Source organism: Lingula anatina, chromosome 2 (assembly GCF_051362555.1).
Source record: "Lingula anatina isolate TDL-2025a chromosome 2, LinAna3.0, whole genome shotgun sequence".
Taxonomy (NCBI): Eukaryota; Metazoa; Brachiopoda; class Lingulata; order Lingulida; family Lingulidae; genus Lingula; species Lingula anatina.
The window spans coordinates 563,074-590,023 of record NC_141768.1 but is presented as its reverse complement, the minus strand read 5'-3'; the positions used below and the strand labels follow the sequence as shown (position 1 = coordinate 590,023).

Sequence of the window (26,950 nt, the reverse complement as noted above, 5' to 3'; positions counted from 1 at the left end):
ACTTTAAAAAAAACAAAAGGTTTAATTACCTTCTCTCTAGACACCAGCTGTAAAACACTTGGTAATCCTAATCTCATTTGACAAAAAAGTGTGTTTCCTGCTTGATAAAAAAACTTCCAACCTTTAGTTTCTATGGTAAATTGAACTTTAATTCAACAATGCTGAGGTTATTTAAAAAAACAAAGCTCTCGGGGTCTCTGCCTGATCTGTCATTTTTATCACCGTCAACTGATGCTGCAGAGGTGAGCACCGAAATCAAAGACCATATAATTAATGGATTCCACTTTTCTTCGAGACATTAACTTTTGTGCCGGCACAGAATTGATGTTTATTGATTTCAGTGTATCACATCGTCAATAAATATTGGGGAAACAATCAGGATTGTTATTTGATTGTTATTTGCTCAAAAGGTTGACGGGAAGGCTTTTAATAAAATGGCAATGATATTGAAACCTGGGATTTTCTTTCTGTTTGTTTGCTCAGTTTATCCACAGAATCCAATAACTGCCGCTCAGGGACAAAAAAATGAGCTAGATAAATGGGGATAATAATTTAGTGGCGCAGTCAACTGGTGAAAACTACCTGGGCCTGCACAGTCAGAAGAGATGTAATTACCCATGTAATGCCATTAAAGTCGGAGGATCGTTGGTTATCAAGCCCAAAGTGTGGTAAATGGGTGATATCCAACTGGCTTAGAGAGCCCTTCATGAAATAAACTTTGATTAAATTTTACCATAGCTCACTACTTGCGTGTCCCAATACAGTCATTAGTCTTTCTTATCTGCCTTGCGGTCCTCAGACGATACTGACATTTAAGATGATAGGGCCTTAACTACTTCTTTTTTCTCTCCTGACACTCTTCCATTTATCCTGAAGCAAGCAGAGTGTTAAATTAAACCGCCTTTTTCATTTCCCACATGTAAAGCTGCCATATTTTCCGAGAAAGAATTAAGGAAATGTGGAGCATTGGTATGCCTGCAGTTGTACAAACTAGCATTAGTAGCACTATTGAGGACCGTGAAGGCAATGGTGATGAACTACATAAGGCAAATGCTGTATGGGTATAGTCTGCTGGTACAGTTAACAGTTCTTACTAATCCATCCCGTGTTTAATGTCCGTGGTTTACTATAGCTGCATATTTATGATGAATTAGTCACTGTCCTATGTATGGGCCATGAACACAGTGAGGAAATCACTCCATGTACTATAAGAGTATGCCAGAGAAAGCACTGACCATAGCAGTGTCTGAACTCTTAATTCATTGTGTCTAATTTGATTTCTATATTCATATTAGAGGGGTCTGGTGCTTGTTTTAAGTGCTCACACGGGCGGTGACTGTTTAATATGTTCTTCTATTTGATTATTTTCTCAGGAAAGTTTGGATATTATCAAATAATCAATTTTAATATAAATACCATAACATCAAAACTGCTCAGTTGGAATATTAGTTACCTAAAGCTTGGGGCTGATCATAGGGCCAAACTGGGCTGGACCAATGAGCTCAGAATGTAACAAGTTTAATTTTATAGTTTCATTTCACTCTGTGTAAAAAGGACATAATGGCTCAATTGATAAAAAAAAATGTTTTCTTAAAAAAAAAAACTAATTGCAGGTTAACTTTAAAACATTGCATTTTCATTTACTATTTCTTATTTATTTATTTTTTGTAAAATATTTAACAGAAGTACAGTCTGAAAGTGAAGTTAATGTCACCTTAATCACTGTACTTGTTTTAAATAACATTCGTGAGCATTCAGTGATTTCTGAAAAATAAAATGTAAAAAGCCGAGGTATATAAGTAACATAAAACAATATTGAAAATTGGAAATACAACTATAAATTGTTTTCCAGTAATTGTGCATTAAAGATTACAAATGTCACTGTCCATTGCACAGACACAATCACAGAATAATTTCATGGAAGAAACACAATCAAGTTGTGCTCATTGCTTAATAGCACCTCAAACACAATCATGTTCAAATTGTGCTCATTGCTTAATATCTCCTCAAACACATTATCTTTAAAAACTTTCAACCACAGGAATAAGTTTGATTCTGTCTAGATATTTCAGTAATACTGGAGTCAAATGAATACAATTCAAAGAGAACAAAGCTTGGTATTTATTACATAAAGCAGCAATCCCCAGCTTTTCTTCACTTTTTGATTGCTTTGATTGAAATTGTGTATCAACTGTTCACGTTCTAGTGTTATCTGAAATGTAAAGGGGCCCTTCTGCAGCATCTTTCTCCTCTATATGTTAAAGCTTTTCTCCTTTTTGGCACCATTTTCGTCATGTGGGCACATAATTATAATGTTACCAGGCATAAGTCATGCAAATGTGTGTAAACCTTGATGATCTATGAATCAACTTATCATCTATTTCTGTTCCCACTTATGATAAGCTTTCGTTTTGCCTTTTTCCAAATGTTACAAACTGTGACACATGTCGCTCTTCCAAGGTCAAATTTTTATCACATGTTGCAGACTCCGTTTCATGACTGTTTCTGCCATACACCGGGTTTATAAAAGCAGTTGTCTTGCTGGTGGAATTCTCGGGTGACAGGACCAAATATGGCTCCTGTCCATCTCCTACCTTCACAGAGGAATGCAACTTTTTTGCGTTACATTTTCTCCTACAATACACTATTATCACAGTGAGTAATCCAAACGCAGCAACACTGGATGCAATGATGAATGTCAATAACAAACTGTCTCCTTCTGAAATAAAAAAAATTTTAAAAAATTAAATTCCTCCACTGAATTCAACAACTGAGAAATAATGAAGGTTCTATGTATTTCAAAGTAATGTATTATTTCATGTCTTCATAACAGATAAATGGAGATCATATCAGTATTCAAGTCATTTGTTTTTGCCTTAAGAAATTTTGCCTTTATTTACTGATTCACGTCATGATTTCTGATATAGATTTTCACATGTGCCTTTGAGATATGCAATGCATAATTAACTTAGCAAGCAGTTTTCATCTACATCATAACATTAGTACATCAAGGAAAAAATATACTCAAAGACAAAACATTAAGGAGTTTTGCAATGAAGTCTCTTATTTAATATAAAAAATCAAACAAATGATTCGTTAGCATTATATAAACTCCTACTCCGAATATTTCCAAAATGGAATCTTCAATTAACATATATAAAAATAAACTCACTACTGCTCCGTTTCTGTTCCTTGGCCACTATGTCTCCAAATGTCACATCTACCACAGCGGTGAAGTCGCTGTCCTCTCTCCCTGCCTCAGCTTTCATGTTGTCCCTCAGCTCTGCTGCAGCAATCAAGCCAAGACCAGTCCCGTTCTCACTCTCCTGATGTGGTATCAATTTATTTACAATTAAACATTGAAAAAATTACCTTGATTTCCAAAATGCACCACTACATTACTATATGTGTATAGTTGCTACATGTATATAATAATTAATATATCCAGACACTATGTTTCTTCTCAAACCAAAGTTTAAAAAAAAATGTTCTATATGTTTGAGCAATTTCTTGGTTCTCCTATCACAATTCCTGACTTTTCTTATTATAATAGTTATAACAACCCATGCAGAAAGCTTATTGTTCAACAAATGACATCAACTAAATGTAACGGTATCACTCCTCACCACTGATATTCCTAACTGTATTTTCTTCTCAGTCTGCACTTGTTGACACTGGATTATCAAAGGTGACGTCTGGTAAAACTTCCTTATTGATGGAATCTTCCGTACAGCATGGCAGAATTCTTCAACTGTGAATCCCTGAAATTTTGCAACAAAGTACTGGGGTACTGCTACGTTAACAAACAGAAGTTGTATATCTACAATTAAGTTAATAAAAACATCAAAAAAAGCAGAAGTTGTATATCTTTTGTCCGATTCTATATGGGTAAAGACTGGTGAAAATAAATAAATGGTAAAAAGTACTTTTTGTTAAAAATGGTCCCTGGTCTCGAAAATAATAAAATTGTTATCTTGCCAAAAATTAGAAAATATCATGCCAACAAATTTATTTTTAAAATCCTTTTCCACAGAACTTTGTTTACATAAGCGTGAATTTCATTACATGCACAAGAGTACAGCAGGCTTTTTAAGTAGCAAAGTCTCACCTTTGGTATATTTTTTTGGTCCAGTATAACTTTCAGCTTGGTACATTCTGGTCCAGCAGAGCCCAATAGAGGGCTACACCAAGAGGAGCCCTGGTAGCTACAGAGCCCATACTGAGTACTGCAGGGGGGACTGAGACATTCAAGATCTAAAATTTTATTACAAGTTTGTCCTGGGGGGCAAGTTAGCCTGACATCTGGTGGCAATGTATTCTGTTGAGTATCCTCTGCTAAAGCACACTTTTCTCGTCCACACCACAACTAGAAATAGCAAGAATAAACATAAAAGAAATTATTCCATTAACTGAATTATCCTTTGCAATTTGCCTTTTCCTTTTCTACTTTGTTTTTGGAATATTTTTTTGATAACAAATATGATTCAGCATATGTTTTAAAAACCAAATAAAACTCAAATAAAAAAAGTTCATCAGAAGCATGCCTGATGTCATAATTTCCTTCTGAATCTTAGAACCTCACAAGCTTAATACATCTCACTAGAAATGGTATAAAGCATCGATTCCAATGGCAGCGCAGGTTGAGCAATGATTACTGAGTAGGACAAAATTGCCTTTTTCTTGAGAAAAATCTCATTTGGTGCAAAAATTCCCAGTTCTCCTTAAAGATGTCACATTTAGGCATTTTTGTATTTATATACCAGTATCTTTTCAGCAATGATTTAATTTGCTTTACACATAAAAGTGAATATGAAATTAAGAGAAAACTGCAGAAAATCATCACCATTGTACACTCTATCTCCCCCTGGTGACAAGAACAATTGTTACATTGCTGTGGCCATACTGTTCCATCTTCATGAAGGGTCGTATTCTCATAGCAAGGTGTATCAATTATTTCTGAAAGACCAGGTAAATTTCTAACAAAACTGCAAACAATTTATATATTTCAAAGAAAAACAATCTATACAATGATATAAAATACTTTTTTATAATAAGAACTGGACAATACATTTATCCACACATTTCTAATATTAATTGTACCTTGACTACAAACACATGCAGACACACTTGCACACATAAACACACATAAACACACATACAAACAATACATTATTGCTAATACACACTAAAAGATAAATGACATTCCGTATATAAAAGAAATAAGTTGTCCACAACATACCTATATCACAGAAGACTCCTGTAAATAAAGGATGGCATTCACACTTGGCAACTTGCCCATCTGGAGAGATACAGTTGCCATGGAGACCACATATTGAACTGGGAACTAACTTTGGATTACCATCTTCATCGTATGTCACATTCAAACAAGGGTCCACAGCTGATAACATAGCATTCAAGATATCAACATTAAGTATCAGATGACAGATTAATTGCTAGGTTGCTACCTAATTTAATAAAAATCTGAAAGTTTGCATACTGCTTTAAAGAACAGGAAAACATGTAGTTTTCTAAAAAGATATTTTTCACCTAAAAGTAAAAGACCTTTCAGGTGATTTAATTTATGCTCCCAAAAGGAATTCAAATTGCACCTTAAATTGAGTCTGTACTAGAGTCATGGCAGATAAATACAAGAAAACTGTTGAAGACTCCTATGAAATTTTAAATTACATTTTTTTTTCAAAGACCAATACTAAGTCTTTTAATTCATTACTATTACAATCATACCTACCTGACCTACAGGTGTCCCCAGTAAAGTTGTCAGCACACCTGCACCAGAAGCTGTTCACCTGGTCCACACATGTTCCTCCATGATGACAGGGGTTTGACTGACACTCGTCTATCTCTACCTCACATCTGCTGCCTGTGTAACCTTTAAAATCAAGTATTTTTATCTTCAGGTCAAATATGCAGAAGCAACTATGAGATCTTTCATATTAACCTTTTTATTAACTTAAAAAGATAGTGTGGACATATAGGACATATATGGTCATCAGATATTTACAAAATTGATAGTAAGTGTTGTAAAACATTGTATACAATATGTTTATCCATTTATCACATTTTGATTTATCAATATCGGGGAAAACATTTCCACTTAAAACATTAAAAAAACATTAAAATTAAAAATTAATAGGTCACAATAAAATAATATTTCTGGCCCAAATTACTTAAATCAATGCAGTATTACCTGGCAGACATCCACACCTATACTCCAGTCCTGCTGGAACACAGTCAGCCCCGCTATGACACGGAGAACTAGAACACGGGTCTATTACATGTAAACATGTCCACCCTGTATAGTTAACTGGGCAGTGACAGGTGAAACCATTCAAACCATCTTCACAAGAACCATTGTGGTGACAAGGCTGTGACTGACACTCATCCACGTCCTCTTCACAATGGATGCCCAAAAAACCCTGGTGTTTTTCAAATGTAAAATATAAGGTTAAAAAAAGAATATCAGTGGCTTTAGATCCCTAATATAAAAAATATAAAAAATATTAAAAAAAAACAAATTGGGAAAACAGATATGCGATATATGAATTTAAAAACATAGATTTGAGATTTATATATATATATATATATATATATAAACCAAGATACCATGTTTAAACCAGGTTGAACCAAGATTTAAGATATGTGACATATGGTCTTAATTAAACCATATTTAAACCAGGTTGAAACCAGTTTTCAGTTTTGTGAAGTATGGACTTGAACCAGATTTAAACCAGGTAATTGAGCCCAGATTTAAGAAAGCCACAATTAAAACCTTGACATGATATACCCTGTAGACTGCGACTGTTTCCTTTACCTGAGGACAGACACAGGAGTACGTTTGGAGGCCATCCACACATGTAGCATTGTTCAGACATGGAGAACTGAGGCAATTATCTATATCCACCTCACACTGGCCTCCTGTATAGCCTGGCCTGAATATACAGAATTGCATGATAAAATTACATAAACTTGAAAAAAAAATGTTTCACAAAACAAAGTTGTATTACCTGAAAAGGGAAGTTTCTTGTGCAAGTTGGATTGTGTATGTGTGCGTGTGTGTGCATGTATGTGTGCCCGCTGAAAACAAATTGCATATATATTACTTTTCAGTTGCTGCATTTCTTTTGTATATGAAATGCAGAAAAATACACGCTCTTTTAAAAACCTTTTTTCTACCAGACAATTAATTGCTTACACCCGTTTTCATGATCATTTGTCTAAAGAGACTAAAATCAAAGTAAGGAAGTCAATGGTGTTCAAACTTTGGCTCAAGAAAACAGTGAGATTGGACCAGAACAATAGAGTTTGATTTGAAAAGTGACTGATCTTGTATAATCCAATTTCTTTAAAACTTCCTCATTAGCGTTCTGCCAAATGTCATTACCTGTTTTGTTGTTTTAATATTTCAGTCAGCTACTTTCATCAATGCCCAATTATTTTTTTTAAAAACATGAGCACCATTCTTAAATAACAAATTAATCAACCCCTATATTACCTGCATATACACCTGAAGTCATCCTCTTCTTCCACACACTGAGCCTCATGCAGACAGGGACTACTGGTGCACTGGTTGACCCTATCCTGGCAGTGACGCCCTGTCCTTCCTTCAACACAAATACACTGATAACCACCAGCGCCATCTATGCAAGTGTTGTTGATGCCACATTCGTTCTGTGCACAGAAGTTGACATTTTCCTCACAGAGGTCGCCTGTGTAGCCTGTGATGTAAATACAAGAAATAACTACTAAGTAAACAATTTAATATGAATTATGCATGACAATCATAATTTAATTTGGAGCTGTGCAAGTATTTAAAAAACTCCAATAGATTATCTCCTCATTTTCATGTAAATTATTGAAAGTTTTGCTTAAAAAACAGCTGACATAAATACCTGATAGGCATTGACACCTGAATGCAGATATCAAAGGAATACAACTAGCATTGTTCTGACATGGCTGGGAAATACAGTAGTCTATCATCTCTCCACATACAACACCTGAAATGAAGACCACAGAAACAAAGGCCTCAGATGAAAAAGAAAAAACAATTTCAAAATGTCAGGGTTGTCAAACCATCAACTTACAAAACTCAATTAATTCTTGTACATGGTTTCCTTTGTAAAGCTTCAAAAGATTGTCTCATACCATACAAGTATTTGATCTTGAAAAACAGTTTAAATAAAGAAAAGGGCCTACAACAATCTCAAGAAAAAAAAGGAAAAAAGATAAAAAACAGGTTTTCTTACCAGTGTATCCAGTACTGCAGAGACACACATATCCATTGACGCCATCCACACACTGCCCACCATACATACAAGGATCAGACGCACATTCATCAATGTTGACTTGACAGTTCTTCCCTGTGAACCCTGGTGTGCACACGCACATGTAGACGTTGATTCTGTCCAGACATGTGCTGTTCTCAGCACAAGGATTCTCTCCACAGTCATCCAGATTTGTTTGGCAAGTGTCTCCGCCATACCCTGCTGTACATTCACATCTGGAGATCATAAAAAATAAAAAATAAACATCACCACATGATGGTTTTGCAAATCATGACATTTTAAAACTATTTATGACCATATGTAGCTGAACAATATTTTTCAAATCAGTCAGAGTAAATTTTGTAAGTGACACTTATAGTTTTGGATTGATTTAAATATTTTTTAAAAGCCATTTTCATATTATTCATACTGCCATGTGCCCTACCTAAAACTTATCTTTCAAATTATTACATGTATATGTAGCAGTAGGACATTAAAATACAATTAACAATGGCATTTTGGTTTAATAAATTTAGGGTGGGGAATCAAAATGATCTGGAAAATACATTTAAATTTTTCCTTTTGACTTAATGAATTTAGGGCATTATTGCCTTAAAATATATATCATACCCACTACATGTATAGATCTTAATACTGCAAAAAACATTTCTTCAACTCTCTTCTTTGACAATAAAAAACAGCAATTTTTCTAAGATTTATCACCAATGTATACTTTATCCATTATCATTTAGAAATGTGCAATCTAAGACTCCATTTCTGAGTGATTGATTTCTAATTTTCATAGTCACAAATGACATTTGCCAGTCTTTTTGTACATTATCTATGAGAGTGACTAAAATTATAAACTTAATGCACTTATGTTTTTCATTTTATTTCATATGGTTTAGATTATATTTCTGTTTACAGTATTGAACATGTTATACACTATAGTATCTACAGGAAAACAAAATGTCTGCTATATAACTTAGGCCTAACACTCATTATGTGACTTCAACAAAATTAAAACAAAAATGAACATGCAAACATTTTTACCTGAACCCATTCAACATGTCCACACAGGTACCCTGATTATCACACGGTTCTCCCTGACAGTCATCAATATCCACCTCACAGAGTGGCCCAGTCATCCCCAGGGTACAGTGGCATGTGTATCCATTCACTGCGTCCTCACAGGTGGAGTTGCCGTGACATGGGGCACTCTGGCACTCGTCTATGTTCAGACTGCAGTTTTGGCCAATGTAACCTAAAAATATGGAATACAATGAGGCGTCCAGTCAAGTTTGTGTGAGGTACACATAATATCTGTTAAGATCTGTTATGATTATAGGCAGGCCTACATGTATATTGTGTACTGGTACAATCATGCATCACAATATTGACAATGGAACATTTCAGCTAATTCTAATCTTTTAGTTTTTGCTTTCTAAAGGTATATCACTATTTATCTATTGGCACAAATATAACCAGCAGCTGAAAAAGAGAAATAATTATATATAAAGTGGCACCCTAAAAACTACGTAACTCAGCCGCATATGGTTTTTTAAAATATCAAAATAAGAATTGGACTTCAAAGTCACAAAAGAGTGCCTGCTGGGTTTAAACCCCCAATACAACTGCAATGCTCCAGGATTCCATACATGTACATGGCAGACAGGCACAGGCGGTACACCACAGCGTCCCTACAGGTGCTGCCCTCTACATACCTGGCAGACAAACACAAGTAACCAGCCACAGCGTCCCTACAGGTGCTGCCATCTACATACCTGGCAGACAAACACAAGTAACCAGCCACAGCGTCCCTACAGGTGCTGCCCTCTACATACCTGGCAGACAAACACAAGTAACCAGCCACAGCGTCCCTACAGGTGCTGCCATCTACATACCTGGCAGACAAACACAAGAGTAACCAGCCACAGCATCCATGCAAGTGCTGCCCTCTACACACGGATTCTCCTCACACTCATCGATGTCTACTTCACACGTGTCCCCAGTGTAGCCAGCAGCACATGAACAGTTGAAATCAGCGACCAGATCTATACATGTGCCGTTATTATGGCATGGCAGGTTTTCACAATCATCGAGGTTTTGTTCACAGTTTGTTCCTGTGAAGCCAGCAGAACACAGGCATCTAGAGTATTGTATGAAATAAAATAAAGATATAATTCACACAAATCAGTACTCAAGACTCTGAGCACCACAAGAGTACAGATCTCCCGGAAGGAAAAAGAAAATAAAAATCATTCTATAGAATTAGAAGTACCTGAGATTTAGTGAAATTCCTTAAAATCAGCCTGTCCTTCAAATTTCATTTTTATATTAGTAATAAAAATTTCCAATTGTATTTCTGACATTTTAAAATCATTCTGTTTGCCTGCCATAAACTTTTGCATGATTAAGATAACTTATAGGACATAAAAATTCTAAAAAACAGACATTAAAATTGTCATATCATATCATCTTACCTGTATCCATCCACAATATCCACACAGCTGCTGTCATGTTGACAGGGAGAAGAGACACATTCATCTATATCAACATTACAGGTCTTCCCAGCATACCCTGGGGCACAGGCGCAGTGGAAGCCGTTCACCAGGCCATGACATGTCCCATTGTGGTAGCAGGGACTGGAGGAACATTCATTGATGTTAACTTCACAGTGTGGTCCAGTGTAGCCTGAAACCATGAAATGTATACCATGACATGTGATGAGATGCCCCATTGTAGCAATTACCCCCTTATAGCTTCTTGTGGAGGGGTGTCAATCAGTTAAGCCAATTACACACCTAGTCAGATGTGTCTTTGGGAATGGTCCCTTATATACACTGTATCATTCCTGGTGCCTATAGCTCCTGGCTGTTGAAACCTGTTAAAAGTTCAACTGTAATCTTAAAGTATATCATAGCCCTCTACTATAAAAGATTACTCCAATCACATTGTAATATTATACCTACCATCAACACAAACACAGCGGTACCCTGCCACACCATCAAGACAAGTCCCTGCAGACTGACAAGGATTGCTTTCACACTCATTGATATTCTCTTCACAGTCTTTACCAGTGAAACCTTCCACACACACACACTGGTAATCCTGGACCAGGTCGTAGCAGGTAGCGTTGTTGATGCATGGCCAAGGCACGCAGTCGTTGGTGTTGTTTGCACATGTCTTGCCATGGTATCCAAGTGGGCAGATACACTGGAAGTCTGCTACGCCATCTTGACATGTCCCATTATTCTGACAGCGAGATGGACTGCAGTCATCAATATTGATCTCACAGCGGACACCTGCCAATTAATGTATTCTTTGAGATTGTGAAGAACTTTTGAGACAGACTTGGATCCATAATATGTCAGGTGTACTTTGTAATCCTACAGGTGTACTGTTAACATAACTCAAATAATGTACCCATAGTTCTAACAGTACCAACACCTATAGCTGCTCATTATTGTCTGTATTCAACCACAAAGAAATATTTACTATATTTTAAATATGCTAGTACATTTGATATTTTAAGTTGTATTCATATTATTGAAAAAAAAAAACTTTGAGACTATATATAATTATATACCCGTAAACCCCTCCCTGCAGCTGCAGTTGTACCCATTCACCAAGTCCACACATGTAGCCCCGTTATCACATGGAGAGCTGGCACACTCATTCACATTCTGCTCACAATATCTTCCAGAAAATCCTGAAATTATTTCATTTAAGATAATGAGTTCATTTAAGTTCTCCATGTACAGTGCTGGAGTGCATGCACATGGCAATTAACTTTTTGTGGCCATATTTCCCAACAGGGAAGGTAGGGATAAGTAAGTAAGTAATTAACTTTTCAGAATGCAAAGATAAATATCATGGTTTTGACCAATGAGCAGAAAATATTGACTTTGCTGTTTTTCAAACTTCACTAGAATAATTATATCTTTATATGGAACTTTTGCATCCAGTCTGTTCAATTTTCTGAAACATGAACTGGATCTGCACTTGCCAGACAATTACTAGACATGCAAGTATGTTTAGTTAAAAAGTAGTTACAAATGATTGTTACTTACTGACCCCTACTCTCTTAACTTAATATTCAAAATCATATACCTGCAGTACAGTTACACCAGAACTCCCCAATTCCATCAACACAGCTTCCGCCATTTTCACACGGCGAAGACACACACTCGTCAACATCAACTCTGCATGTTGGTCCTGTGTAGCCATGCGTGCATGTGCAGTGGTACCCCGCAATATCATCTGCACATGTGCCTCCGTGTTCACAAGGACTTGACACACACTCATCTATATTGACTGCACACGTGTTCCCTGTGAAGCCATTTACGCAGAGACAAAGGAAGCCATTGACCTGGTCTACACAGCTGCCGTTGTTAGTGCATGGGTGACTGTCACACTCATTGATGTTGGTCTGGATTAAATGTGAAAACAAATTAAACATGATAATGAGTAATAGAAATCTAAAATTTAATATCAATTAAAGCTTATGGAATTATCACAATTTAAACACATTTTAAAGTGAAGCATTCTTTAAAACAGACATCAATTAAACACTACATCATTCTCTTTTAATCACCATGCAAGCACTCGAAAAAGGGGAATAACTGATCCATTTCCACCTCAAGTTTAAACTAATCAGAAGTTTTCTTCCTAGCTGACCTGTAACATTTTCAAGGTATATAATTTACGTATCCATCATTCCCTTAAAAACTTGAAATGTAAACCTACTTTGGCTTAAAACCATGATTTATAAAGCACAAAATTATCTTTAAGTACAGGAAGCCCACCTGACACATCTCTCCAGTATATCCCTGCAGACACAGACACTGATGACCATTTACCAGGTCATGACAGGTCCCACCATAGAGACAGGGTTGACTGAGACATTCATTAATATCCACACTACATACACTGCCAGTGTAGCCTGGATAACAACTGAAATAGAGACAGGGTTGACCGAGACATTCATTAATATCCACACTACATACACTGCCAGTGTAGCCTGGATAACAACTGAAATAGAGCAGGGTTGATTGAGACATTCATTAATATCCACACTACATACACTGCCAGTGTAGCCTGGATAACAACTGAAATAGAGACAGGGTTGACCGAGACATTCATTAATATCTACACTACATACACTGCCAGTGTAGCCTGGATAACAACTGAAATAGAGACAGGGTTGACTGAGACATTCATTAATATCCACACTACATACACTGCCAGTGTAGCCTGGATAACAACTGAAATAGAGACATTCATTAATATCTACACTACATACTCTGCCAGTGTAGCCTGGATAACAACTGAAATAGAGACATTCATCAATATCTACACTACATACTCTGCCAGTGTAGCCTGGATAACAACTGAAATAGAGACATTCATTAATATCTACACTACATACTCTGCCAGTGTAGCCTGGATAACAACTGAAATAGAGACATTCATTAATATCTACACTACATACTCTGCCAGTGTAGCCTGGATAACAACTGAAATAGAGACATTCATTAATATCTACACTACATACTCTGCCAGTGTAGCCTGGATAACAACTGAAATAGAGACATTCATTAATATCTACACTACATACACTGCCAGTGTAGCCTGGATAACAACTGAAATAGAGACAGGGTTGACTAAGACATTCATTAATATCTACACTACATACTCTGCCAGTGTAGCCTGGATAACAACAGAAATAGAGACATTCATTAATATCTACACTACATACACTGCCAGTGTAGCCTGGATAACAACTGAAATAGAGACAGGGTTGACTGAGACATTCATTAATATCCACACTACATACTCTGCCAGTGTAGCCTGGATAACAACTGAAATAGAGACAGGGTTGACTGAGACATTCATTAATATCCACACTACATACTCTGCCAGTGTAGCCTGGATAACAACTGAAATAGAGACAGGGTTGACTGAGACATTCATTAATATCCACACTACATACTCTGCCAGTGTAGCCTGGATAACAACTGAAATAGAGACAGGGTTGACTGAGACATTCATTAATATCCACACTACATACTCTGCCAGTGTAGCCTGGATAACAACTGAAATAGAGACAGGGTTGATTGAGACATTCATTAATATCCACACTACATACACTGCCAGTGTAGTCTGGATAACAACTGAAATAGAGACATTCATTAATATCTACACTACATACTCTGCCAGTGTAGCCTGGATAACAACTGAAACAGCAGAACTCTCAGGTCTCAAACTTTACATTTTTATCCGTCATTGATAATTTTTCTCAAGATATTTTTGTATTGGTAGGTGGAATATGTAAGTGCAAGAGGAAAATTTACTTTTAGTTGTTAAAATTTGACGGTAGGAAAACATTGTCTGTGCAATAATTAATTCAACAATTCATGTATCTACCAGACTAATGAAACTTTTTAAGAAATTGAAGTTGTTATTTTGCACCTGCCTATTTTACTTTACCTGCAGTTGAAGCCATTGGTCAGATCTGAGCAGTTGCCATGGATACAGGGAGATGATTGACATTCGTCTATATTTTGTTCACAAAGGATTCCTGAGAATCCAGGTCTGCACAGGCAACTGTAACCAGCCACACCATCAACGCAGGAAGCTTTTTGTTAAAGACAGATTTTGTAATATTAAGTAATCACAAGTTAAACTGAACTGATTATAAAATAGAATGATCAAAGTATATCTTAGGATTCAGATACATGTACTAGTATCCAAAGGTTAAAACACAATCTTATTACCAGTTTTGTCAAATTTAGAGTGTGTTATTAAATAAGATTAAATTTCAGAAAAAAGATCTTTAGGAAAGATACAAAAATATATAATGAAAGGAGAATACTTATAGTACATCTTTGCTGAAGAGAATAATTAAAGTACTCTATATATAAACATGCAACTACATAATTACTAATTGGCAGTTTATTAAAAGTTACATATTTTTCTTCACCTACCATCATTTAAACAAGGGTTACTGTGACACTCATCAACATTAGTAGTGCAGTGGACATCAGTATACCCTGACTGACAGAGACAGGAGTAGCCATCCACCATGTCAACACAGCTACCATTGTTATGACACGGCCCACTCAGGCATTCGTTGATATCATGTTCGCAGTTTCTGCCCATGTAGCCTGGTGTGCACATGCACATGTAGTTGTCTGTCAGATCTGTGCATGTGCCATCGTACATGCATGGCTGGGATGCACACTCATCTATGTCGTGTTCACAAACAGTACCACTGAATCCTGAAACCAGATCAATGGCAAGATGATTGTGTTAAGCTTCCAGGGAGTACCCAGAGCAGACCAGTAGCACTGATTAGAAGTTTATCATTTTAATTCTTTAAAACTAAAGAATAAGTATAGCTTTGAGGTAAATAAATGAAAAATGTAATGGCAATTGTCACATATCATGCTAATCAAGCCCACCAAGTAAGAGTGTGTCTGTACAAGAATATATACCTGGAGGGCAGATACAGGTGTAGCTGTTCACTCTATCCAGACAGGTGCCATTGTTCAGGCAAGGACTGCTGGAACACTCATTAATATTCTCTTCACACTCAGAGCCAGAGTAGCCAGCAAGACAGGAACATCTGTCCTCAAATACATTAGAAGAACATTATTATGAATTAAGAATTATAATGTGGCTGAAAATATCCACCCTGAACAGCTGGAGCAGTTAATGTTCATTATTGTTTACAGCTAATCTCATCAATGAATATTAATATGAATTACCAGATATAATAGGAAACAACACTAAATTGATTATGAGATATTAATCTTTGAAAATAATCATGCATTTCGCAAGAGCAACATACATTCTGTTTTGAGTTGTGTACTATCTACAACATTAAGCAGAAGATATTTATCTTCATATTTCTTATATTCAAAAACTGTATATATAAACTGTAACTTATCATTTAAAAATGGTTTTCTTTCCTACATTATCTTCTTCAGAATATCATTTTTAATATTCAATGACTGCATACATATAAGATGTCCTTAGAATGATGATGGTAACACCTTACCTGTATTCATTGACCAGATCATGACATGTTCCGCCATTATGACAGGGGAGGCTGACACATTCATCAACATTAATGTGACACATCTTTCCGGCCCATCCTGGTGAGCAGATGCACAGGAAGTCATTAGTGCCATCTATACACTGTACAGCATTGATGCAGGGGTTCACAGCACAGTCATCTATGTTATGGTCACAGAGGGTCCCGTTAAAGCCTTTATGTAAAATAAGCATATCTCATCTTCATTCTTTTAAAGTAAACAACGTGTGATACTATACTTCAAAATAAATTTGCTTAAAAAGCCAAAATACAGAGTAATACTTAATAGTACCCTTATATACTACTAGTACAGCAAAATTCCAAACATTTAACATCATGCAATCTTAAGAAATGTATCAGGATCATAATAATCTATATAAAAAGAAAACAAAAAACAAACAAACAAAAATGATTAGATATAAAATTTTAAAATGATAAAAAATTCATCATAAGTGTAATCTATGCTAATTTTGTTGGTGGAGCACTGAAGCTATAGTGTCTAATGTACAGTTTCCAGTTTTGTTTTTCAAAAACATACCTGGCAACCAGAAATTAGTGACATTTTTAAAAACGAACCTGGCAACTGGAAACTAGCTTTGTTTTCCAAAAACAATTCTGGCAACCAGAAACAAGTGTCCTTTTTCAAAAACAAACCTGGTAACATGAAATGAGTGTCATTTGTCAAAAATGATTTTGAGAAACCAGAATCGTTTTTGTGAAAGAAACAGCTAGGAGTGGACCGAGGAAGGGGAGATTGGAGATTTACATTTACTGCCACCAGGTATTATCTTCTGTGGAAGCCGGGCAAAGTGTTGTGGTCTCTCCTTGCCGTGTGGAGATCGAGGCTGAGTTGACTGTTGATTGGCAGTGTGTTTAGGATGTTACAGTCTCTCCTTGTTGTTTGTTCTCTACGGGGTACAGGAAGCCTTCACTGCAAAAGCCGGGAAGGGTGTTACAGCCTTTCCTCGTCATGCAGGGAGGTCTAAATGACCATTGATTGGTCACCACAGTACACAGGTTGGTCCCTGGGTGTTTCTTGGTTGTTATGATGTTGCGTAAGTTTGATTTAATTTAATAATAATAATAATAATAACAACAATAAAACAATTCTGGCAACTGAAGACTAGTGTTGCTTTTTGAGAAAGATTATGATGATGTAACATACCAGCAGAAAAATGATAGCAGTATAACATTCTTTTCTTGGCAGCCCATATGAAGATGTAGTTTGGCACTTACATTTTCTTAGATAAAGGTGGGCTTTGAAACCTGCAGGTAAAATAGGATTGAAAACATAAGGAATAGGGGACAAGAATACGTGACATGGGAAACTTTATCTGGAATACATTTCAATATGATTGTATTTAAATACACCACCCTCCGAGAAACGCCACACATCAGTCAAGGCACAAATCTAAGAACTGTAGGACAGAAAACTGGTAAGGCATGGACTGTTCAATAACATTTGGGGGATATTTTATCATTATATCTATTATGAAAATGGCACGTACCCTAGCTTTGTCCCTTCGTGCTACATGTAGTAGTAGTGCTATTAATACATGTGTAACAGCTTTGTAGAGCCACATTGCTTTGTATTTTCCCAACTGAGATAAGAACGATTCTGGACAGAAGAGATCCATAAAGACCAGGCATATATTTTTAATATCAGCTAGGAATTCTCCAGTTTTAAATGAACACTCTATAGTTATTTGAGTATTCTTCTTCTTATCATTATTATTATTACTTACAAATAACCCTTATAACCCTGATTATCTCTTTAAAAATGGACTTAATTGGTTTATATCTAATACTGGTTGTTTACTTTTTGTTTCTGTTGATTCCCTTGTTTTAGAAATCTTGGCAAGTCAGACTTTAAAATAATGGTATCCATTAAGCTGATAAGTCTGCTCCTACTGGTTGCTGTTCTTGCTGTTGATTCTTCAAGTATTTTGAAGGTAGGTCCAGAAAAGTGTTCACTGGTTTAGTGAAACAAGCTAAGACAGCATTGTCAGGCAGGCAGTATGGTTCTTAAGTACAGGGAGTTGTGGTGGAATTTTCTGCTGGTCTGTAACCTTTTAGTGTGTATCATTTCATTGAATAAGAGAATTTTTTCTTGGATGGTAACTCAACATGTTTATGAACAAAACAAGAAACCAATTTTTCATAAAACCAATATTAATTTGGCTTAATCAATGTCATTTCTAAGAAAAATAATACATCTGTTCAAAACAATTACAGCATCTCATCCTGCATGTCCATTTTAAACCTTATTCAAAAATAGTTTTCAAATATTTAAACAAAATGCATACAAGAAAATGTCATATCTAAAATGAATAATACACCTACAAAATATGATATACAAATCATAGCCAGAGACCAACTCTTAATGTGAAAGACATGCATGGCTGGCCAATAAAAGATCATTTCTTCATATTTTAGAACACCAACCGAAAGTTTAGTTCCTACTGGGTTACCAAGTACAAAGCATTCTTTGAAATCATTGATGTTGATGAAGATGGCATCGTTACTGAAGAAGAATATGTTGGTTTAACAACAAAACGAGCTCAAAAAGTTTTGCCTTCTTGGAGAGCTATGGCGGTGAATGGTATTTTTTCCAATGGCTTTCGTGTCTGGTGGTCAAATAAATACACAAACTATAAAACAAACATTACACTGGAAGAATTTCTTCAAGAGTCTGAGATAGTCATTCCTATTTCAACAGAGGAGATTGCTGAAATCTCATCAGATATGTTTGGCACGTTTGATATTGACTGCAATGGCAAGTTGACAGTAGATGAGTATTCCAAATTCCTGTTTGTTCACCGCAACACAGCTGAGATTCAACCAATTTTTGATGCAATTGATCAGAATGCAAATGGTGTCCTTGATGCAGAGGAATTTATTAGTGCATGGGACCTCTATTGGTACCATCAAAAGTTCAGCACCACTGATATCATTTTAGGCAGCCATGACTATAATGATGTTTGCAATGACTAAAGGTAGCATGTTACTGATTGCTGCTTTACTGTTTCTTCTTCCCATCTGACTGCATTTTAGAAATGTGGTGCTTGAGATTGGCTACCATGTTATACAATGGTGATTCCTTACAAAGATAAATTTCACAAAATATCACACACCAACTTGATTTCCATGTTTTTCCTCAAATTGTGTCACAGTAAAGATAGAGAGCTATATTCATTGTTTTTTATTATTGTCTTTACTCTTTGCAGCTGTGTACATCATATGTGGAATAAAACAAATCCTTCTGTTTGATATGTGTTTCTCTCAATATAGGAATAACGCCCATCTTCAAATTTGTTTTTGCGGAGAGAAAAAGGGTCAACTGTCCATCAATGTCTTTGGAACACAGGCAGCTTTCACCGCTGAAGCTGTACACGGCCATTCCACGAAAAGGGGTACAATTCCAAAACAAGAAATGCAGTGATATGAACTTTGCAAAACTGGAAAACTTTTTATATTATTTTGATGAAGAGGTATTCAGAGAGTAGTAGAAGAATTTTAACCCACACCATTACTGTATTTAATAAAATAAAAGTATCATGGATATTCAGAAAATGTGACTAGCCTATAGAGTTCAGAGTCATACTTTGAAAATCCCAAAATGTAAACAAGAGAAAACTGTATTGAAAGAGTTTATTTCCATTTTCAACACCTTTTTTACATAAAGCAAAATAATCAATTTACTGTCATTTTTATATGATCAATCAAAAATATGTTGTCAAAGCAAAAATATCAATAGAACAATTATTAATGTCCAACTTGCTCCATTCTGAAATTCTGAACATAGTGAATGGTTGAATCTGACAAACTGTAAAGATATGTGTTTTTTTTCCATTTTTGACACTTATTAAACAATACACAATATCAGGTTTACCATCATTTTTTTATAATCAACTAACAATGTTGTTAAGATGCAGAAAATGTCAAAAGAACAACTTAACATATCTAATTAGTTCAAATATGAGACTGTTAGCGTGCCTGAGAATTAAATTTGAGGAAAAAAACACTTATATACAAAATAAAAAGGCATAACTTCACCAAATCTTTACTGATCAAGCTTATTTTCAAAACTTAATCTGTATTTCAGTAACATTGATCACTACTGTGACTTTCAAGACAATTGGCCAATCGATTTTCCTTAAAATGTGTTATAGGTATTGCATATATGCTGAAAAAAAAGTGAAAAAAAAACAGCATTACTTCCATATTAATGGCCCGATCATGCTGATATTCGAACTTGACCTGCGTATTACGGTTTTCCACTTATCATGTTATCGGTGCTACATAAATGCTGAAAAAAGTGAAAAAACAGCATAAATTCCCCAAAAATGGCCCGATCATGCTGATTTTCGAACTTGACCTGCTTATTATGAATATTCATCCGTTCTGTAACTTTCAAGCCAAAAGAAAAAACGGTTTTCCACTTATCATGTTATCGTAAAAGTGCACGGCGACGGCAACGACGGCGACGGCGACGACAGACGCAGGTGATGGCTATATGTACAGACACATCTGTGTCTGTACATAAAAACAAATCACGATTTACCCTCGATTTTATAGCAAACTCGAGTAAAAACTTAAATGGTTAGCTTATCTTGATAGAATTATCAGCTATATGTATATTTTATATCTATATTAATACGGGGTAATGTCTTTAACAGCAAGCGGTATGAATGCATACTACATCAGAACATAGAAGTAGAACTACTTCTATGATCAGAACTAACTCACAAAACCACAGAAATAACGTTTTAAAGTATTAACAGTCATTTTTATAACAATTAACTTATTTCGTAACGGAGGTTTGCATAACGGATGTAAGGTGACACGCACTCTTTATCAGTTTTTATCCTCGGGATAACTTTGCATAACTATTGAACGAATTTTTTAGGAAGAAGTTGGTCCTTGCTTAACAAAAATGATGTTTTTAACTTTCTAAAGCAACATTTTCTTCAAATTTGGTCCGTTACTGAGGTTAGGCTCTTAAATGCGACACCCCGACTTTTGTGAGTTAACATATTCTATGATGGAACGCATCATTCAAAATTAACAAATAGCACTGTTTTATTAAACTTCATGTATTAAGAGTTTGAAAAATGCACATGAAGGCCATTTAAGAGAATTTTCTTTTATTCTTACACTGACTTAAAAAAGCGTTACGGAGGTTAGGGGTTACTGAGCGACATTGATTTAACTATGACAGTGACGTAACTAACCAACAAATTCGACAGAGAACACCATGTATGATAAAAAGAAACATGAATTCAAATTAGTTGAGGACTAAAAACACTAAAATACGGGAAAATATAAACTTTTTCTTGTGGCAAATCAGCTATAATACCGAAGCGACACGTCGAAATCGTGCTTTTTGCGGCATATAGACCCCCGGGGTTCCCGTCAAAGCAAGTGGTACTATATTAATTGTTGTTTATTAACTAGAACACATCGGGTCCTGCTAAAAAAGGCTAAAAAAAAGCTAAATTACAGATGCTTTTACTACCGAAAATAAGCTGCGACAGGTATTATTCAGAATTGTACCCTTTTTCGTGGAATGGCTGACAGTGTGTAACAGTTTCAATTCACTATGCGCTGAGGCTTCGACCGAGATAACCTATGATCAGTGTCTGCATTAAATTGTAGCCTTCACTGTCTATAGGCCATGCCCAATATTGAGGCCTCTCTCCACCACACACAGAGGCCGAAGAGACTATAGACCAGTGTCTATGATTAAATCAACCAATAACCAGTGTCCTTTTTAAAAAACAAACTTGGCAACCAGAAACTAGCCTTGTTAAAAAAAAAAAAAAAGAAAAAAAAAACTCTGACATCCAGAAACTAGCTTCGTTAAAGATTTAAAAAAAATTCTAGCAACCAGAAACTAGTGTCATTTTACAAAATCAGTTCTGATGCTACAGAGGCAGATTTGGGGGGGGGGGGGTCAGGGGGGTCAGGGGGGTCCAGCCTATGTCTTGCCGAGGGCTTCTCGATAGACTAAAGGTTCATTGGTCTGAAAAATGATAACATTTTCATTGGTTTTTTAATCAAGGGTTTCATTGGTCCGAAGGTTCTATAGTAGGGCTGCGTTCCGGTACTCTTTTTTTTGCCTACCGGCTCAGAGGGAAGAAAGCGCAATATGGAGCACCAATTCTACCCTGAAGGTTTACTGTGCACCGAAGCTTCACATCAACTGGCGGACATCTTGGTCTCAGCACACTCGTTCCTGGGGTCTGAAATCTCTCACCCAGCCTAGTGAGACACCCTGGGGTCTTACGGTAATGTGCCATGAATTTCGAACGGCTCTTGAATTTCGAACGATCTTAAAATCGGCCGTCTGGAGTTTTTTCTGGACCATGAATTTCGGCCAGTAAGCAATTTTGCGCGATCTTCATTTCGTGAATTTCGTACACCTTAAAATCGGCCACCGGGCTATTCTCGCGCTTATAAAGATCTAACAGTCGGCAATGTTGCCCTAGCGTACCTTTACCTGAGTACTACGTGTGCGGCCCACGGTGCAAGATAACGATCAGTACAGTTAGTTTAGGACGCTAAACAACATCGTCATATCCATTCATTCAGATAACAGGAGAATCTATTAAGAGTTGTACTGTCGGGCTGTTGTTTCTTTACCGCAGTATTCGGTGTGAGATAGCGATCGGTAGTTTTGCTGAGGCGCACAATAGCATTGTTATCGTAGAGACTTCAGTAACAGAACAAAAGAGCAATATTAAGAGCTGCAATAAAGATTACCATTATTGCTTTCTTGTGTCGCTCAGATCGTTCACGATCTCCCGCTGACGATCTTCCGCTAATGAAGTCCCTTGAAATGTACAAATGAAATGAAAAATATTTTTTAAAATAATAAATCCCAATGGGGAGGGATGGAGGGTTAAAAACAATCGAGAACGATCTCCGGCTGACGATCTGCCGCAAACGAAAGCCACTGAACGAGTATGAGCTTTCTCGTTTCACTCGGATTGCGACGCTGACGATACGAAAATTGCGTTCTCGTCTCGCCCTTTGGCTTACGAAGTCTCTTTAACAAATATGAAAATTGCCTCCTGGTCTCTCTCGGATTGCGAACTATCTCTCGCTGAAAATTTGAAATTTTCCTTTTTGTCAATCAGCTTTGTCAGTTGCCGTGCGTATGAAGGTCTGGAAGGTGTCCCCTTTCACAAATTGGCCTGTAGTTTGCTTAGTGTTTTGTACCGCATGAAGGTCACTCTTGTCACTGCTGCATACGACGTGGAATGTGTATCTTAAAGTTCATAGAAACATTTTATTGTGTTTTGTAAGCTTTAGGAAGTAGTTTCGTCGTGACTGAATATCAGCGTACACTACAAAGTAGTAGGGCCATTCATCTGTGACGCATCATAAAAGCTAGGTACGTCAAATTACTCTAAGAAAATTTCTTACAACGTCCACGGCTGTCCCGACAAGCCAAGACGTCATTAACAGACTGTAAAAAAAAAGTCGCAAGCCGTCTAGCCGTCTTTGAAAATATAGGCGGTCCGGTGATGTCAGCGGCCGTCCAAATGACGGCTGGACGGTTCGCTGGGAAAAGCCTTGTTCATAAGGGTATATTTATTTAACTAGGGGCTTACTGACATCACCCAGCTTACATGCGGGTGCATGCCTCCCAAAATTATATTAAAGGATAAAATCGTAATATATCTAAATTTAATTATTTGTAAATTTTGTAAAAATTGCCCATGCCACCCCGTTAGTTTGGAGGGTTAAGCTGGATCAAGTCCGTGTCAAAATTCTTTGAAACTTTGCAGGAAAAATCAATCTTCCTTTGTTTCTCTGGCTCCTTGTTTAGCCCGATGATCAGATTTATCTAGTGCCCCCAGATCTGCTGGAGCAGCTCTTTGAAATAACACACAGGTAAATTTTTATCTGAGATAAATATCGCGTTCGATACACTCAAGACAAAAGCTACCTGTGGGCTGAAGGGCACTTTACCCTCTAATTAAGAGGTAAAGCAAGTTCCAGCTAGATGGACGATTAAGATCGGACTTCAGATGGTAACTAGTATTGTTTACCTCAGTTCTGTGAAAGCAAACGAGAAGGGTGTCAGAACAATGGTGCATATATAAATTATACAGAGAATTTGTACATTCAGGTGACCTTAACATATAATCGAAGGGGATTTTCGATAATATTCCTTGAAAAGTACACTAGATTTATAGAGAATAATATCATGGTTGGCCAAAAAATTATATACGCACAGTGTCTCCGTGCCTATGCCTGGTTACGCCCCTGTCGCAAACCAGCAAACCATATCCTACTGACTACATGAAAATTGCCTTCTAGCATGGACAAAAAGTCCAAGCTTCTATGCTTGCTCGGATCGCTGACGATCTCTTGCTGACGAATATAGTAACGAAGTCCCTTGAACTAGTGTGGAAATTGACTTACTGTCGCGCTCAGATCGCTCACTATCTCCCATTGACGATCTTCCAGTCCCTTGAACGAATATAAAAGCTGCCTTTTCGGTTTAGTCTAGATTACTTATCTCTCGCGTTTGTTTGAAGATGGTTTCAATGACAAAACGTACACGCTTTTCAAATGCGTACATTGACGCAACTATGCGCCAGGAAATCAGTTGCTGCTGCTGGTTAAGATTGGGTTGCCTGAGCGAAAAAAAAAAAAAAAACGGCCCTGCACCCACCCCACCCCCAAACCTAGTATATTTGATCGCAGACAACAATCAGCGGTCATCTTGGTCGCAGCGCACGACGGAGAGAGACCGTAATACACAGTTCGGCTGCCGTGGCGAAGGCTACCTGTGCGCCGCACATACGGATCTGCGGTCGTAATGGCCTCTCTGCACGGAGGAGAGGCCGTAGTGCCGAGGCCGGCTTCTGCAGGGAAGGCTACGTATGCGTCGGAGACACCGACCCGCGAACGGCGAGATGAGGACGCATTCGCGCGTAAAGCTCCGCCCGACTTTAACGGTAAAGGCAACGAACCTGGTCGCGTAAGACACTTATCGCAGATGAAGGCTACCTGCACGTACGCCATATATAGACACTGATCGGCTGTCGTCTCAGTTTCAGTGCACGGAAAGGAGCAACGGTAACACTAAGCTTCCATAGTAAAGGTTATCTGGTCGTGACAGACGCTAATCGTCGGCCGTCTCTCCCTCCGTCCACTCCCGTTCTGAGCGCCAGGATCGTTTTTGAAAAACGACACTAGTTTCTGGCTGCCAGAATCGCGTTTGAAAAACGACACTACTGACGAATTATTTTATAAATGGTGCAAGGACGTGCTGTTTTGCGGCCCTAGACAACAGTACCGCTCTATCTATGGGCCATACACAGTGATCGGGTGAAAGTACGTGTATATCTTTGGTCGCAATTACCGACACTCACACATCATACATTATGGTAACTCTAAATAGATCGCCGGGAGAAGATAACAGAAGGCCTAGCGACGAACAGACAACTTCCGGTCAAAATTGACAGAATTCCATGAAATTCGAATTTTCGGAAGTTCTGAGCACCTCCATTTCATGAATTTCGGCCAGAACGATCTTTTCCCAAATTTAATTATTTTCTACTGTTCGAAATTCATGGCACATTACCGTAAATCTCTCTCCAAGCCTAGGATATTATATAATTAAATTGCAAACAATGATTGGCAACCATATTGGCCTGAGCTCCTCGCACACTGGAAAGAGACTGTAATAGTCAGCACAGTTTCCACAGTAAGTGCTACCTGTGCACCATAGACACTGATCTGGCTTTTTATTTTTATTTTTTAATTTTTTTATTTTTTGCCTACCCGCTCAAAGGGAAGGAACCGCAATATTAATATGGAGCACCAATTCTGCAGTGAAGGCTAACTGTGCACTGAGGCTACACATCAACTGGCTGACGTCTTGGTCTCAGCACACTCGGTCTCAGCCCATATGACCATGTAGTTTGGCGCTTACATTTTATTACATAAAGGTGGGCTTTGAAACCTGCAGGTAAAATAGGATTGATAACATGAGGAATAGGGGACAATAGTACGTGACAAAGCAACTTTATCTGGAATACATTTCAATATGATAGTGTATTTAAATACACCACCCTCCGAGAAACGCCACACATCAGTCAAGGCACAAATCTCCTAAGAACTGTAGGACAGAAAAACCGGTAAGGCATGGAGTGTTCAATAACATTTGGGGGATGATATTTTATCATTATATCTATTATGAAAATGGCACCCTTTGTCTCTTTGTTTGTTATCGATAACTACATGTGTAACAGCTTTGTAGAGCCACATTGCTTTGTCAATTTCCTTACTGAGATAAAAAAAATTCATGACTGAAGAGATTCATAAAGATCTGGCATAAATGTTTAATATCAGCTAGGAATTCTCCTCTTTTAAATGTACAACTCAAGTGACTTGAGTTATAATAAATGTATTCTATTTCTTATCATTATTATTATTACTTATAAGTGTGTTTAATATTTGTGGTAGATGTAATTAGGTGTAAAAGAGAACCCTGATTATTTCTTTTAAAAATGGACTTAATTATAGTTTATATTTCATACTAATT

General features: G+C 36.9%; 2 protein-coding genes across 4 annotated transcripts in view; one reads left to right on the top strand and one right to left on the bottom strand.

The window, feature by feature from the left end:
• Nucleotides 1-1,633: 1,633 nt before the first annotated feature.
• Nucleotides 1,634-26,950, bottom strand: part of LOC106152816 (uncharacterized) — a 63,040-nt gene continuing 37,723 nt past the window's right edge. For all 3 annotated transcript variants that reach the window (XM_087006366.1, XM_087006365.1, XM_087006367.1), the window contains 23 exons: nucleotides 16,348-16,558; nucleotides 15,782-15,912; nucleotides 15,272-15,565; nucleotides 14,775-14,922; nucleotides 13,091-13,238; nucleotides 12,396-12,714; nucleotides 11,872-11,994; nucleotides 11,255-11,587; nucleotides 10,766-10,976; nucleotides 10,187-10,431; nucleotides 9,336-9,546; nucleotides 8,265-8,518; nucleotides 7,911-8,015; nucleotides 7,514-7,736; nucleotides 6,833-6,950; nucleotides 6,209-6,437; nucleotides 5,750-5,890; nucleotides 5,240-5,398; nucleotides 4,844-4,956; nucleotides 4,109-4,366; nucleotides 3,627-3,761; nucleotides 3,173-3,326; nucleotides 1,634-2,719 (listed from right to left, as the gene is read on the bottom strand). In XM_087006366.1, the coding sequence (XP_086862492.1) occupies nucleotides 2,394-2,719; nucleotides 3,173-3,326; nucleotides 3,627-3,761; nucleotides 4,109-4,366; nucleotides 4,844-4,956; nucleotides 5,240-5,398; nucleotides 5,750-5,890; nucleotides 6,209-6,437; nucleotides 6,833-6,950; nucleotides 7,514-7,736; nucleotides 7,911-8,015; nucleotides 8,265-8,518; nucleotides 9,336-9,546; nucleotides 10,187-10,431; nucleotides 10,766-10,976; nucleotides 11,255-11,587; nucleotides 11,872-11,994; nucleotides 12,396-12,714; nucleotides 13,091-13,238; nucleotides 14,775-14,922; nucleotides 15,272-15,565; nucleotides 15,782-15,912; nucleotides 16,348-16,558 (4,589 nt within the window). In that variant the 3' untranslated portion in view covers nucleotides 1,634-2,393. The remainder of the gene's footprint in view (nucleotides 2,720-3,172; nucleotides 3,327-3,626; nucleotides 3,762-4,108; nucleotides 4,367-4,843; nucleotides 4,957-5,239; nucleotides 5,399-5,749; nucleotides 5,891-6,208; nucleotides 6,438-6,832; nucleotides 6,951-7,513; nucleotides 7,737-7,910; nucleotides 8,016-8,264; nucleotides 8,519-9,335; nucleotides 9,547-10,186; nucleotides 10,432-10,765; nucleotides 10,977-11,254; nucleotides 11,588-11,871; nucleotides 11,995-12,395; nucleotides 12,715-13,090; nucleotides 13,239-14,774; nucleotides 14,923-15,271; nucleotides 15,566-15,781; nucleotides 15,913-16,347; nucleotides 16,559-26,950) is intronic.
• LOC147763299 (uncharacterized) lies at nucleotides 17,725-19,377 on the top strand. The gene is made up of 3 exons (XM_087005134.1): nucleotides 17,725-17,819; nucleotides 18,233-18,335; nucleotides 18,820-19,377. Exons 2-3 carry the CDS (start codon nucleotides 18,261-18,263, stop codon nucleotides 19,375-19,377), a joined length of 633 nt encoding a protein of 210 aa, XP_086861260.1. The 5' UTR covers nucleotides 17,725-17,819; nucleotides 18,233-18,260.